The 14,461-nt window shown below is 33.8% G+C and overlaps 1 protein-coding gene and 1 non-coding gene across 2 annotated transcripts; one reads left to right on the top strand and one right to left on the bottom strand.

The window, feature by feature from the left end:
- Positions 1 to 2,110: 2,110 nt before the first annotated feature.
- LOC115999898 (beta-hexosaminidase 1) lies at positions 2,111 to 7,708 on the bottom strand. Its single transcript, XM_031239844.1, has 15 exons — positions 7,304 to 7,708; positions 7,111 to 7,194; positions 6,781 to 6,816; positions 6,576 to 6,687; positions 6,368 to 6,438; positions 6,158 to 6,288; positions 5,935 to 5,951; positions 5,801 to 5,849; positions 5,278 to 5,378; positions 4,308 to 4,367; positions 3,998 to 4,031; positions 3,299 to 3,397; positions 3,037 to 3,096; positions 2,688 to 2,938; positions 2,111 to 2,544 (listed from the first exon to the last, which is right to left on the bottom strand). The coding sequence occupies exons 1-15, from the start codon at positions 7,649 to 7,651 to the stop codon at positions 2,369 to 2,371; spliced, it is 1,629 nt and encodes a 542-aa protein (XP_031095704.1). The 5' UTR covers positions 7,652 to 7,708; the 3' UTR covers positions 2,111 to 2,368.
- A 100-nt stretch (positions 7,709 to 7,808) lies between these two features.
- Positions 7,809 to 7,880, top strand: TRNAH-GUG. The gene has a single exon. It is a non-coding gene; the product is annotated as a tRNA-His (tRNA).
- Positions 7,881 to 14,461: the final 6,581 nt, after the last annotated feature.

Below are 14,461 nucleotides of genomic sequence, written 5' to 3'. Positions count from 1 at the left end.
TACTTGGTTGCATGTAAATTTTCATGAACAAATTAAAGGGAACAGACAGGCCGTAATACACCTTTCATTGTAGAAGCAAAAGAACATAGATAGGATACAAAAACATTATACATTCATACGATTAATCGTAAAAACACAACGCATTTCCCTGCAGATGATCCTAGCTACTTCCGGAGGAAAACAGTGGTGAGAACAGAGTCCGTGTGTAGTGCAGCCTTCAACAACTTCAATCCCTGTTAATTAATTTCATCATTCAATTAATTCTTTGATTAGTATATATATAGATTTTGTTCAAATGCATGCGGCCGCTTAAAAAAAATGTACCAATAATGTTATGAAAATGCACAACAATGAAATGCATAAATACACCACAAAAAAAAACCCAAAACCCACCCAAAAAATGCATCGCACCTACCTAATTGTGCATTTCTGAACAGTGTGTGGTGCTTTTTTGGGTGTATTTTTGTTGTGCTTTTACTAATACTATATGTAAATATGTGCATAACTATTGGTGCAATCACACTAATCCCACGTTAAGGTGCAACCGCACCTGAACTAAGGTATATATATATATATATATATTTGGGAATGATGAATGCATGAAAGTGCATGAAAACAATATAATACCTCATCAACTCCAAAATGGACATTTTTGACCGCAAGCGACCCGAAGTCCTTGATATTGAGCTTGTTGAGAAGAGTGACGGTAGAAATGGAGGAGTGCGGCATCACCTTCAAGTCGTCCATCACCATGTACGTCACAACACCCTTCACAAACTCCCCCACCACTTTCTTCCTTATTACCATATGCCTTCACCGGAGGGGCAACATAAAACGTCTCCGTACTAATTCTGCACTTACAGTTAGGACAAATAGACTTCGGGTCGTCGGAGATGGATCTCCGGCCGCCACTAAACCCGTCATTGCAGCCAGAACAAATATAATGCTTCTTGGTCTCGGAAGCGCCGTCGGGGGCCACGAGGAGTGGCACATTGGATGAGTGGATGGGAACTTTTGGGTTTAAAAGGCCGTCTTTGTTTATGTTAGGTTGGAGGTATTTGTCGCTAATGGTTTTAATGCTGCCGTAGAGATTTCCGAGGGAGCCGACCATGGAGTTGTGGTTCACGAGTTTGATAACGGTCCCGAGCGGCAAGCACATGAGGTGGAACAAGAAATCGACGAAGGGCTTGTCGAATTCGGCGAAAACAACTTTTCGTGCCTTTTTGTCGACGAGGAGCTTCAAACTCATCACGGTTGATGAAGCGGCCGCCATTGTTCAAAGGGATCGGAATGAAGAGAGGTACAGATAGATATATTATATAATATAGACCCACTACACTGCTCAGAGTTGTCTTTAATTTGATGTTTCCGATCCATATATCTATATATAACGAAATCGACGAGAGTTTTGCATGCAAGTACATGACTGTTGGCTTCCCAACATTCATTCGCATTAATGGGAGTATACTCGATGGCAGTTGTACGTGTTTGAATTGTTTAATTAACTATTTCTTCCCAAAAGGCGTAGAATGTGGTAAAATAGTTAACTTATCTACTAATTTTGATTTATTTGACCATTTTTAACTATTTGACTTTGGTTAAAAATCTATATTTAACCATTTTTAACTATTTAACTTGGCTAAAAATTTATATAAGTATTTGGTTAATTAACTTTTTGTAACCAAAATATTAAAATTCAAAAAACTGTTTAAAGCAATTTTTTCAATTAGCTTTTTGAGAAAATAAATTATATCAAACTGCTATCGGCCCTGTTTGGTAAATAATCAGCCTATTAGTCAATTTTGACTTATTTGACTACTATAACTTGTTTGGTTAATAAGCTTTTTGTAACTTCAAAATACTAAAATTCAAAACGATACTCCTAATCTATCAAACAACTTTCTACAATCAACTAATGTTATCAACTAATCATACCTTCTAACCCAATCAGCTAACAGCCATTTACCAAACAGGGTCATCAGCTAACAGTTAATTTACCAAACATTTTTTTTTTTATATAATCAACTAATATTATCAATTAGTCATACCTTCTAACCCAATCAGGTAACAATCATTTAACAATCATTTATGCGGAAAAGGACAAGTAAAATGTAGCCAATTCTAATGCACAAATTGAAAATATACGAAAGATAACACAATCACCACACCATTCTAAAGTGACATGATGCTTTAGAATGAAGAAGCATGGAACTGTTAAAATTTTTGGAATGGTCACTGTCCTTATTACACTCCCCAAACAATAGCAAAAGTCCAGTACAGATCAAATGGAGTTTAAGACACTAGCACACTGCACACATAAATCTTTACAGAAATATCAGGGTTGGCAAGATCAAAGCTTGGGGCCAAGCTACTGCTCATAACATGACCCCGGACCTGTTGGAGGACTCCTGGCATAAAAGTTTGTAACGGGAGCAGCTTGAACCCCGCGTCTTGTCAAGAGGCATCGGAAATATTCCAGTCTCTGCAACACAACTGATGATGTATTTTTTGAAGATGTGGCCTCCGGGCCGCTCCACAAGCGCTCTACATTGGAAATGTTAATGATTACAAACTCTCAATCTCATGAAACGCTTGCAATAATGCATATCTAAATGAAGTTTTTACTGTAATATAGATGATTCTCTTAGGCAAATCATTGGTTGGATATAGTATTGCCAAATCCTAACCTGCTGCAGCTGCAGCTCGGGGCCATATGGTTTGTTGAACATTTGAAGCATCAGCAGTTTCACCCCACATGCATACTTCACCTCCAAGCACGAGTTCTTGCTGTTGAGGGTCATCTATATCTTCCAATGGATCTGCATAATAAACCTCGTCCCAGGGAACATCTAAATGGTCAAGATACCAGACACCTTGGTTGCTATAAATGCATCTGAAGTTTTTTGCAACAACCTTTGGACAGACACCAGGGCCCAACCTACACCAATCATGAATTATGTTCACAAACCTGACTGTGGCGGACCAGGAAAACCACAATGGTGTTTGACATGGTACATAAATCCAGTCTGTACTCACCAATTATGCACCACTGTCCGTGGGTTGAGTTTGGATGCAAAAGTGTTAAAGGTTTCCTCCCTGCATGAAATGACAACAAAGTTGATACAATAAATTTCAAAAAATAATTTAGAATACATGTTCTCAGAGAAAGCCAAAAAATTATTATTGAGTATTTTATATTAGAGAAAGCATGCTTGCAATTAACAGATGGGATTGCAACTTTTCAAGTATCAAAACTGTCCTTTTCTTCTTTTTTTAATATTTTAAATGGAGGACATACCAGTTAACTGGTGTCCAATTTTGTGATATTGCTATTTCTTGACCTCTGAGCACAAAATATTGATATGCATCCTTAGCAGTCATATTATGATCTTCAAGCCTGCAAGTAGAATGTATAGTTATTACTAGAACTGCATAATAGGGAAAGTGGGAAACATCAGATCTCGGACTCCAGGAATGAGATCACACATATGCTATCTTTGCTGGGTTCAAAAACTAGAAAATAGAAAAAGGGCAAAAACTAAAAAGTAAGTATGGCATTTCGTGAAGATACTTAAATGGTTCTGAACATTGATTAAAATAAAGTGTTAAAAAACTTTGGCACCACATCCTGCTCACATTAATAGCAGGTCTGATTCCAGCATTGAATAGATAGGCAGATCAACTGCATTGAAGTTTAGCATTGAAATACTTCCAGTAACAAGTGCCCAAGGGACTAACTTTCTAGGCAAAGTAATAAGTAATAAAGTACCAAATAAGAAACCATATATTGATATATATTATCAGAAGTCAGAACTTATCATGGACATATATACACTTCATAATGTTCGACATATTATGTCCTCCACAGATATTGGATTAGTGAAGATTAGTTCCAAGTATAATATGGTAGAATCTATTTTCAACATCCTGTTCCTACTAATGTAAAACATGCACAGCAGTTGTATAGAAATTCATGGCAGGCATGAGAGAAACATACCATTGCTCCACATGCGGAGTAGAGGTCCAACAATCTGCAAAAAGTGATACATGTTTACAATCACCTTCATTCCTTTTCCCTCACTATTTCTTTTTTACTGTACAATCATCATGATGAAAGCAGCACAATCTTACTGTCTAAACATGATACACGAATGCAGTTATCCAATTATTGGCAATGCTCTTTTTAAATTTAGTGTATGGTCATGTACATCCTCTATGTGTGCGCATGAGAGAGAGTGAGGGAAGAACACGAAGGACAGAAGAAAAATGCCAAGAGTCATCAAAACAAACAGTTCGTTTAGCCTAACCTGTATTGACCTCATCACCACCTAAGTGAAAGAGCTCAAATGGAAAGATCTTCCTCATGTCTGCAAGAGTAGAAATAACAAGCCATTGTCATGATGGAGCGAAGAAAGAAGGATATTTATGAGCATTATGTTTTAATGCTTCTATTAGCTATTGTTAAGCAGACTGTGCCATATCCTGGACTCATCAAATAAATCACAAACATGGAATTCTGGAAAGAGAGGTTGCTTACTATTTTATTATTAACAAAAGGGTGTTCTATTAAGGACAAAATTTCATCACCACAAAAAGATACTGCATAGTGTACTCAATTTATAAGTATTAAGTAAAAGCAAGCAAGAAAAAATAATTCAGAATGAAGGAGGGTAGGGTAGGGGGGTAATTTGACACAAAATTCTTACCATAGTGAGATCACAAAAGGAGTGATAAGAGGAAACTGACACAAATTGGAGAATAATTTATAGGTGGTTAAGTTATGACGTACTAATCAGCTAAATAACGCAAGGGAGGTGTGGTCTTTAGCAAAATGAGTTTGCTGCATGTACGTGCATATCAATAACTAAAAGTAATGGCAAAGAACTCATTTAAAGGTTTTATGACTTGATTATGGAAGTAATGCATTGGCAATTACAAGTTCTCCATAGATAGGATGTCATAAATGCATTAATAACCTTCACTAGTTCACTTAATGTGGAAACTTTCTCCTTAGATGATCTGGACTTATATGAAAGGAATTAACCATTGAGCCAATAAATGTCTGGGTATTATAATTCCTCAAGCTTCATAAATATCTGAAAGGATTTAACCTTTTCCCTGTTGCATGTTCAAACCTCAACTAGGAAACCATGAAGAACTATTTCCCAAAATATTAATGCAAAGACAAGCCAAAAGTGTAACATAAAAAGGAAGAAACAACATAAACACAATAGAAGATCCAGATGTAAAACTTTTAAAGGGACCAATGAACATAACCTGAAAGGATTCCTGATATCACATCAAAAGTAAAGTTTTTTGAAACATCCAGTGGCTCTGTACAATTAGGTGAAGGCCAAAGATCAGGATATCCTTTACCCCTGGAATAAAGTACAAATATAAAAATATAGAGTTGATTGTGTGATGAAGAAAGACATGAATAATGGTAAATAACACCAAGTACTCGGTTTCAGATTATCAAAGCAACATCCCTTTTTGTCACAAGACAACTCTAATAAGACAATCAAACAAGAGCTCGATTTTGCAAGTTCATAACTTCATCTGCATGGATATATATCAATTTAAAAATGCATGCATATCATAAACTTAGGTTTACATGTAAGAGTTGGACATTAGATAAAGCATTTAAGAAAGTCACATCTCACAGCCCTTTTAAAAGATTCAGATGGAAATTGGTTTTCTAATTCCAATTCTTCCACAAATATCCAAATCTCCAGAAAGGAGTTATGGAGAAGGAAATTGGAGAGGTACTAAGAGAATCACTATACTCTCAAATACTCACCATGATTCTGCGTGACCAGGAACATCTACCTCTGCCATAATATTGATGCCTGTAATAAGTTCATTGAGTGAGACAGCATTGACAAAGAAGTGACATCTTGAACGTTTGAACAAACATTTTGGGATGCCCATTACCTCTCATTTTTGCAAAGCTTCAATTTTGTCCACAGATAGAAATGGGAAATGCAAAATACAGTATTAGTGCCACAAAAAATATCCAGGAGGAATCAATCAATTTCATTCTATTTAACAAGTCTGAAAAGGATTTAAATAATCCTAGAGGAAAATCATTACTCCATACTAAAGAAAATTCGCAAATGAATGGAACAAAGAATATAAAAAACAAACACGATCTCACTTGACAATGTCGTACGCATCTTCAACAGTATAGCGCTCCATCTTTGTATAAGCCCCTTTCCATAAATTTGGATATGTAGGCACTTCTATAGGAAATGACTCTTCATCTATGATGTGCCAATGAAGAACATTCTACTGAATTGAATGAACAATGTCAGAAATACAACATAAATTCAAAGAACCAGTAAATGCAGTAGTTAACGTATCTTACAAGTTTAGCATATGACATGGATTCAATAACTTGCTTGATAATTTCAATAGGCAAATAGTGTCTCGAGGTATCTGCCAAATGAGAAAAACTCATCAGTGGAAGGCAATGCATGGGATGCTCTGCAGATTCATAACCATTTGCTATTGTCCAAGCTTATCCAAAAGGAATGACATTAACGAGGTTACTGTCAATAGAATGTTTATCTTACCAAGCAATAACCCGCGATATTTAAATCTTGGCTTGTCATTAATTAACCAGGGTGCATTCTGTACTTGCACATCTTTAGTCACATAATCAAAAACACACAACTGGCTCATTGTCTGGGAGAGGGAAAGTAAGACACCATCAGGGGGTTATTATACATCTTATCATACCTGAAAAAGCCTAGCATATTATATCATCACAGTTCATACCTCTAATGCTCGAACAGCACCATAAACAGAATTTGCCTGCATGATGAAGGAAACAAATCACAATTAGTAATATGCCATAAAAGTAGCCCTGTATTGTCAGATGCATTTATATTGAAAACTTAAAAGTATACAAGTTTCAATTTGTCAGGCTATTATAACCAGAAAAGGAATCTAAAACGTTAAGCCCCATAGTCAGCAATGGAAAGAAAGATTGGTGCTAAACTTTCATCAGAAATCAGCTTAAGAGGAGTGGCAAGTTGAAGAATCAAGCCTATCACATCACTCAAAAGTCAAAGCAACACCAAGAAAAAAGCCGAACTTCAAAATAACCTCAATGGAAATCCCCTGAACAATCGAACGCTCATTGCTTTTCGCCACCAGCAAAGTGTAGCTCTCATCAACACCAAGTTGTAGCTGCACAGTCACCAATCAAACTATATCAACATTTGACATTTCCCGTTTTCACTCAAGTTAATTTCCCCCAAAATAAAAACAAAATTAAAAATCACAGCTAAACATTCACCTCTTCGTTGTCGGAATGCACAGTAACACTAAGTTGCTTAATATCATAATCACCGGAACCCGCCACCTTGGAGCCATGCTTAAAAATAATATGCTTGTATCGCTCAAACGCTTCTTTGACAATCACGGAGCCACCGCCGTTGCCGCTGACGGAGAGCGAGAGATTTGGATCGACGGTGAGAGTATCGTTGCCGGAGGTGAATTCCGACGGCAACGGCCATAAATAGGTTAGAGATTCATCGAGCTCTGTACGGAGCTTCAGCTTACGAGAATTGACTAGGGCAAAGAAGAGGAAGAAGATGAAAAGAGTATGGAATGAGGACAAGATAGTCATTTCCAGGGAGCGCATGATGGAAGAACGATATTGCCAGACTGCCAGTGGGCACTGGGCAGTGGTTATGATGTTGCAGTCTTCGACTAGGATTGAAGCTGGTAATCGGTGAAGAAAAACAGAAGCGCTTCTAAATTAATTAAATATATATTTATTGAAAGAAATAAACAACCAAGTGGCTGTAGTTTAGTGGTTAGAATTTCACGTTGTGGCCGTGAAGACCTGGGCTCGAATCCCAGCAGCCACAAGTTTCTACCACCTTTTTAAATTTTACCCAAAAGGTGGAAGAAATCCACCCCATGAAATATATATAACATACACTATGGAGTAAAAAGATAAAAATCTATGTATCTCTTGCGTGCCCGCAAACTGCAATCATGGAATTGAAAACGATGTTTTGAAAGTCTTGTTTAGTATAATATTAAGTGATGTATACATGTTATAATATTAGTAATTTAGTACACACAAATAAATACTTACAAGTACACACAAATAATAGAATAATATTACATATATTCAGAAGTGATCATAGTTCGATAATTCATAATTATGAAAAATGGTAAATCAAAATTAAAAATTTTAAAGAAATTTTTGGTTTCGGTTTCGGTTTGAAACTTTGAACCTTCGATTTGAATCATAATTTTTAAAAATAATATTTTCTATTTTTAAAATAGTTTAAATTTAGCAATTATTTGTTTTAAAAAAAATTCATTATGTAATTTATTTTTTTAAAAATAGTTATCAAATTTTAAAGTTAAACTAATATATATATATATATATATATATATATATATATATATAAATACGCGTTTGTAATAATATACTACATACATTTATGGTAGTTTTTAAATGTGAACTTTATGCATCTGTATTATTTAATTACAATGCGTAAAGTTGTTTAATCGGTTAGAGCACCGCCCTATCAACTGTCAAGACGAAAGCTGTGGGTTCGAGCGTTTTTTGTACGACTTTAGGCATCTTTATTTACAACTAAATATGCCTATTGTTATATTTTTTGGGTTAATTCTCTATTAATGAGGGTGAGATCAAATGTAGTCCCTATATGCAAAGCCGTATTTGAGCATGTCTAACATGTGCAACCGCATGCACAGGGGCCCCATATTTAAAAAAAAATTATATGTATATATAGTTTACAAAAATTTAGGCTAAGTGTATGAAGATTTGACCAATTTGTGACAAGATAGAATTGAGCCCAATTGACAATTGCTTTTAAAAACACTATATATATATATATATATATATAAATTAAACCCAACATTAGGACTCTATGTATTTGAGTCATATTGATTCCCTATTATAGGCTTCCTTGTGATTTCCTTATTCTAGTCTCCCTGCATATTCGCATTATATATATTACTGTAAGCTGTATCTTTGAACCATATCACTCAATACAATTCATTCAGTTATGATCTGATATCAGTTAGCTAGGTTAAATGTGACAGTTTTTCAATTCTTGAATTCACAATTCGGTAATTTTGTAGATCTGATTCTTCAATTCTTCTTGATCACACAAACTCTCAAGTCTCAAATTCTTCAATTCTCTTAACAGGTAATTAAAAATTACGTATTTTTCATAATTTTTGTTTATTGTTTTAAGAATTTGTTTCTTAATTAATTATTTATTCAGAGATTCTAAATAAATTCTTTTTTTCTTAAGATTTTATAATTATGTCTTTTAGAAAATACACATATGGGTCTGAGAAGCGTAAAAAGAAAAGAAGAATTGAGCAACTAACTCAATCTAAAAAATGAGCTTTTGAAAAATTCATTACAAAACAAAATCAAATAAATGAGCAAAAAGATGATTCTAAGGAAAAATTGTTAAATATACACGACGCATGTCACTTTTTAAATAAAATTTTATATATATTTTTATACAATGTTTATATTTTGATACAACTTTTTGAACAACTATTATTTTTATATAGAAATTACTCGAAAAAAGGGTCCAATTTAAGATATGGCACAGGGCCCCAAATTTTATTGGAACGGCCCTGCCTATATGATGTGTTTGGTTCATTGGTTTACACACTATGAATGAATGAGAAGCATTTATTTATGTATCTCTTTTTTTGTTAATTTTTTGTATACATTATGCTTTAAGAGTTATACTATACAATTTTTTGGACAAAAACATTACTACTGTTATAACTTGTTATCTTTTATCATTATTATTATCATACACATGCATACATAATATCTTTTTCTTTTGTTCTTCAATGGTAATAATGAGTATAGACATTATATTGAAATAATATAAGAAATAAGCTTAATTTCATTGCCAATTGTGGTCTAGTGACACCCGGTTGCACTCCTATATGGAAATGAGTGGATTGAGAAAGTAGTTACGAACATATACTGCATTGTAACAGAGTCAATAGCATTCAAAAAAAAAGTTTGATTTCATTTAGATTTTAATTAAATTTAACCATAATTATATTTAGTAATTTATCGTATTTAAATTTCTTACTCTAATAATATTAATCATACCATAATTATTACTAAAATTATCAAATTTAATTTTAATATAACATAAATTCTACAATTATGATTTAAAAAAAAAAAACTTATATACTACTCCGTAATATAATATAAATTCTTCAAACTATATGCCCGAAATCCTGAATTAGTAACTAATGATATTTTGTGAGTGCATGACAGAGAGAGAGACGTGACTTCATAAAATTCTTTCTCTAAAGCCTTTCCACTTTCACCTTCATACCCACTTATGCACGAATTTTATTATGTGAATATAACATCTTGTCATTAAACAATTAATAAGTTAAAAAAAAAAAGAATAATAATAAGAATGACTTGCCTAATTTCTTTTGTAAAGAAAAATGTTATTATTACTTTTTTATTTATCTCTTTTTAAATTTCTCTGATTTTCATTAATTGAACAACCATTAATTAAAGAACAAAGTTATGCCTCCCAGAGTTTAACGTAGTGGTTCACAACTAAAAAAGCCTGTAAAAAAAAACTTAGATGATGGAAGGTACAATGACTCTAGGACGAGTCTTGTTTTATTAAAAAAAAAAAGAAAAAGACCGGAATTAAGTATAATTGACTTGTTCAAATATAAACCACCAAATGTGTCATCACACTACATAGGTTATGTTTGGCAAACCTAGCTGAAAACTGAAAAGTAGCTGAAAACTGAAAAGTTATAAGTTCGAAGCTGAAATCTGAAGAGCTGTAAAGTGTTTGGTAAAATTAACTTTTTGATAAACTTATAAATGTAAAAAGACTAAAAATAACATCTTCATACAATTTAAATAGTTTTAAATTTAAATAGGTTTGTTTATATATTAAAATATAAAATAGTGAAATTAATATATTTTAATAAAATATAAAGTAAGAACGTATATTTGAAAACATATAAAGCAAAACAAAATGTTTATATTTCATAAGATTAGTTCATACAAAATCAATGTTCAAACATAAATGTCAAATTGAAATTACAACCAAACATATTGAAGAGAAAAAGTCAAAAAGGTTTAGCCCAAACTGTTTTAATTAGGAATGGTAAATGATGTCGTTTATTTAAAATAATAAAGTTAAAGATGAAAAAAAAGTTTGGAAGCTACTAGTTTATTTTGAAACGCTAAAATAAACTCTTATTTTAAGCTACTAGCTTATTAGGAACATTACCAAACAAAATTTATAACTTATTAGTAGCTTAAAATAAGCTATAAGCTCCTAATGAGCTGATTATGTAACTTGCGATTTACTTCGATAAAGACGATAAAGACTCTAAAAATAGATATTATGAACATAAAGATTATTAGATTACCCGATGAAATTGGAATCATCTAAATTCAAATAAATAAATAAATAATGATGCCTCCCATTTTCTATCTAAAACCAAACGCCTTTCTTTGCTGCTCAACTTCGACTTCCACCGCCGGCCTCCGGCCGGAACTCTAACGGAGCTTTGAGCCGGCGATTTTGGCCACCTTCTACGTTTGCTATCGCTCTTCTTCCGCCCCGACCACCGTCGCAGCTCCGTCCGCCTCCGACCACCGCCATAGATCTTCTTATTTCGTTTTCTCTCCCTTTGAATAAAATAATAGTAGGTAGGTATTGGGGTTTGTGTTGGTAGTCTTGAACTCCCAACTCTACTTTGACTTTACCCACTTTTTTATTTTCTTTATTATTGTGTTTTCGTATCGTTACTTTCACAAGCATTTTTCCTCTCGTTACTTTCACGAGTTTTTCATTTTCATTAGCATAAATCGTTTAGTTTGGTTTCGGCAAGTGTGGATCTTATCCTGGGCAACGAGCAAAAATGAATGATGACGAAGACCCAGATCTTTGATATGAAGCTTTAAGCTCCCTGATGGAACATAGTTTCCTAGTTATAAAACAGTCTGCGATTCAAGTTTTCTATTGCATAGTTAGAAATGTTGTTCCTATGTCTGATTGTAAGGAATGGTTTACCATTTCATTGATCGTTGATGTAAACGTTTTATGTTATGTATTTGATAGCGTAAATGTAAACGGGGTCTACGATTACGCTACGGATACGTGTGTTACGTGTAGTGAAGAATGTCGCTCGGCCGGTCAGACGGTCGATCTACCGGTCAACGACTAAGCGGTTCGAAGCTATATCGCTCTACGGGTGACGAACAGTAATAAGGAGAGAGCAAGAGAGACGAATGAGCAAATCACAAGTGTATTAGTGTAGTACTGATGAGTTATCCTNAAACAATTAATAAGTTAAAAAAAAAAAGAATAATAATAAGAATGACTTGCCTAATTTCTTTTGTAAAGAAAAATGTTATTATTACTTTTTTATTTATCTCTTTTTAAATTTCTCTGATTTTCATTAATTGAACAACCATTAATTAAAGAACAAAGTTATGCCTCCCAGAGTTTAACGTAGTGGTTCACAACTAAAAAAGCCTGTAAAAAAAAACTTAGATGATGGAAGGTACAATGACTCTAGGACGAGTCTTGTTTTATTAAAAAAAAAAAGAAAAAGACCGGAATTAAGTATAATTGACTTGTTCAAATATAAACCACCAAATGTGTCATCACACTACATAGGTTATGTTTGGCAAACCTAGCTGAAAACTGAAAAGTAGCTGAAAACTGAAAAGTTATAAGTTCGAAGCTGAAATCTGAAGAGCTGTAAAGTGTTTGGTAAAATTAACTTTTTGATAAACTTATAAATGTAAAAAGACTAAAAATAACATCTTCATACAATTTAAATAGTTTTAAATTTAAATAGGTTTGTTTATATATTAAAATATAAAATAGTGAAATTAATATATTTTAATAAAATATAAAGTAAGAACGTATATTTGAAAACATATAAAGCAAAACAAAATGTTTATATTTCATAAGATTAGTTCATACAAAATCAATGTTCAAACATAAATGTCAAATTGAAATTACAACCAAACATATTGAAGAGAAAAAGTCAAAAAGGTTTAGCCCAAACTGTTTTAATTAGGAATGGTAAATGATGTCGTTTATTTAAAATAATAAAGTTAAAGATGAAAAAAAAGTTTGGAAGCTACTAGTTTATTTTGAAACGCTAAAATAAACTCTTATTTTAAGCTACTAGCTTATTAGGAACATTACCAAACAAAATTTATAACTTATTAGTAGCTTAAAATAAGCTATAAGCTCCTAATGAGCTGATTATGTAACTTGCGATTTACTTCGATAAAGACGATAAAGACTCTAAAAATAGATATTATGAACATAAAGATTATTAGATTACCCGATGAAATTGGAATCATCTAAATTCAAATAAATAAATAAATAATGATGCCTCCCATTTTCTATCTAAAACCAAACGCCTTTCTTTGCTGCTCAACTTCGACTTCCACCGCCGGCCTCCGGCCGGAACTCTAACGGAGCTTTGAGCCGGCGATTTTGGCCACCTTCTACGTTTGCTATCGCTCTTCTTCCGCCCCGACCACCGTCGCAGCTCCGTCCGCCTCCGACCACCGCCATAGATCTTCTTATTTCGTTTTCTCTCCCTTTGAATAAAATAATAGTAGGTAGGTATTGGGGTTTGTGTTGGTAGTCTTGAACTCCCAACTCTACTTTGACTTTACCCACTTTTTTATTTTCTTTATTATTGTGTTTTCGTATCGTTACTTTCACAAGCATTTTTCCTCTCGTTACTTTCACGAGTTTTTCATTTTCATTAGCATAAATCGTTTAGTTTGGTTTCGGCAAGTGTGGATCTTATCCTGGGCAACGAGCAAAAATGAATGATGACGAAGACCCAGATCTTTGATATGAAGCTTTAAGCTCCCTGATGGAACATAGTTTCCTAGTTATAAAACAGTCTGCGATTCAAGTTTTCTATTGCATAGTTAGAAATGTTGTTCCTATGTCTGATTGTAAGGAATGGTTTACCATTTCATTGATCGTTGATGTAAACGTTTTATGTTATGTATTTGATAGCGTAAATGTAAACGGGGTCTACGATTACGCTACGGANCTGGTGCAAGTCGCTTGGTATCGTTGGTAGTCCTGTGCAAGTTGCTTGCCATTCAAGTGGATGGTCGGTCAACATATCACTTTGTCAGTTCGCAAGTCTTTTGACATTGAAGTGGTTGTCGATCGTTGCAAGTTGCTAGGCTTCCAAGTGGATGATCGACCAGATTGCATAGCGTCCAAGTGGTCAAATTTTTCGGACTGGTTACACGAAGTGCTTAGTCGAGAGCATGTTGCTTGACTTTCAAGGTGTTGGTCGACCGATCAACCATCTTGCAAATTCGTTGACATAAGATAATATCCAAGCTTCTCTATGCTTTCTTGTAGTTTTTCAAGTAGTACATTCT

This window comes from Ipomoea triloba, chromosome 12 (assembly GCF_003576645.1).
Source record: "Ipomoea triloba cultivar NCNSP0323 chromosome 12, ASM357664v1".
NCBI classification, from domain to species: domain Eukaryota; kingdom Viridiplantae; phylum Streptophyta; class Magnoliopsida; order Solanales; family Convolvulaceae; genus Ipomoea; species Ipomoea triloba.
Note: the sequence above shows the minus strand (reverse complement) of the source record. Positions and strands in the feature narration are given on the sequence as shown.

Excerpts from the sequence above, each read along its gene's own strand:
- LOC115999898 (XM_031239844.1), bottom strand. The coding sequence starts at position 7,651 with ATGCGCTCCCTGGAAATGACTATCTTGTCCTCATTCCATACTCTTTTC. Across the intron at positions 4,368-5,277 it reads GATATCAGGAATCCTTTCAG|ACATGAGGAAGATCTTTCCA; the intron begins GTTATGTTCATT and ends CTACTCTTGCAG. Across the intron at positions 3,097-3,298 it reads AATTGGACACCAGTTAACTG|GGAGGAAACCTTTAACACTT; the intron begins GTATGTCCTCCA and ends CATTTCATGCAG.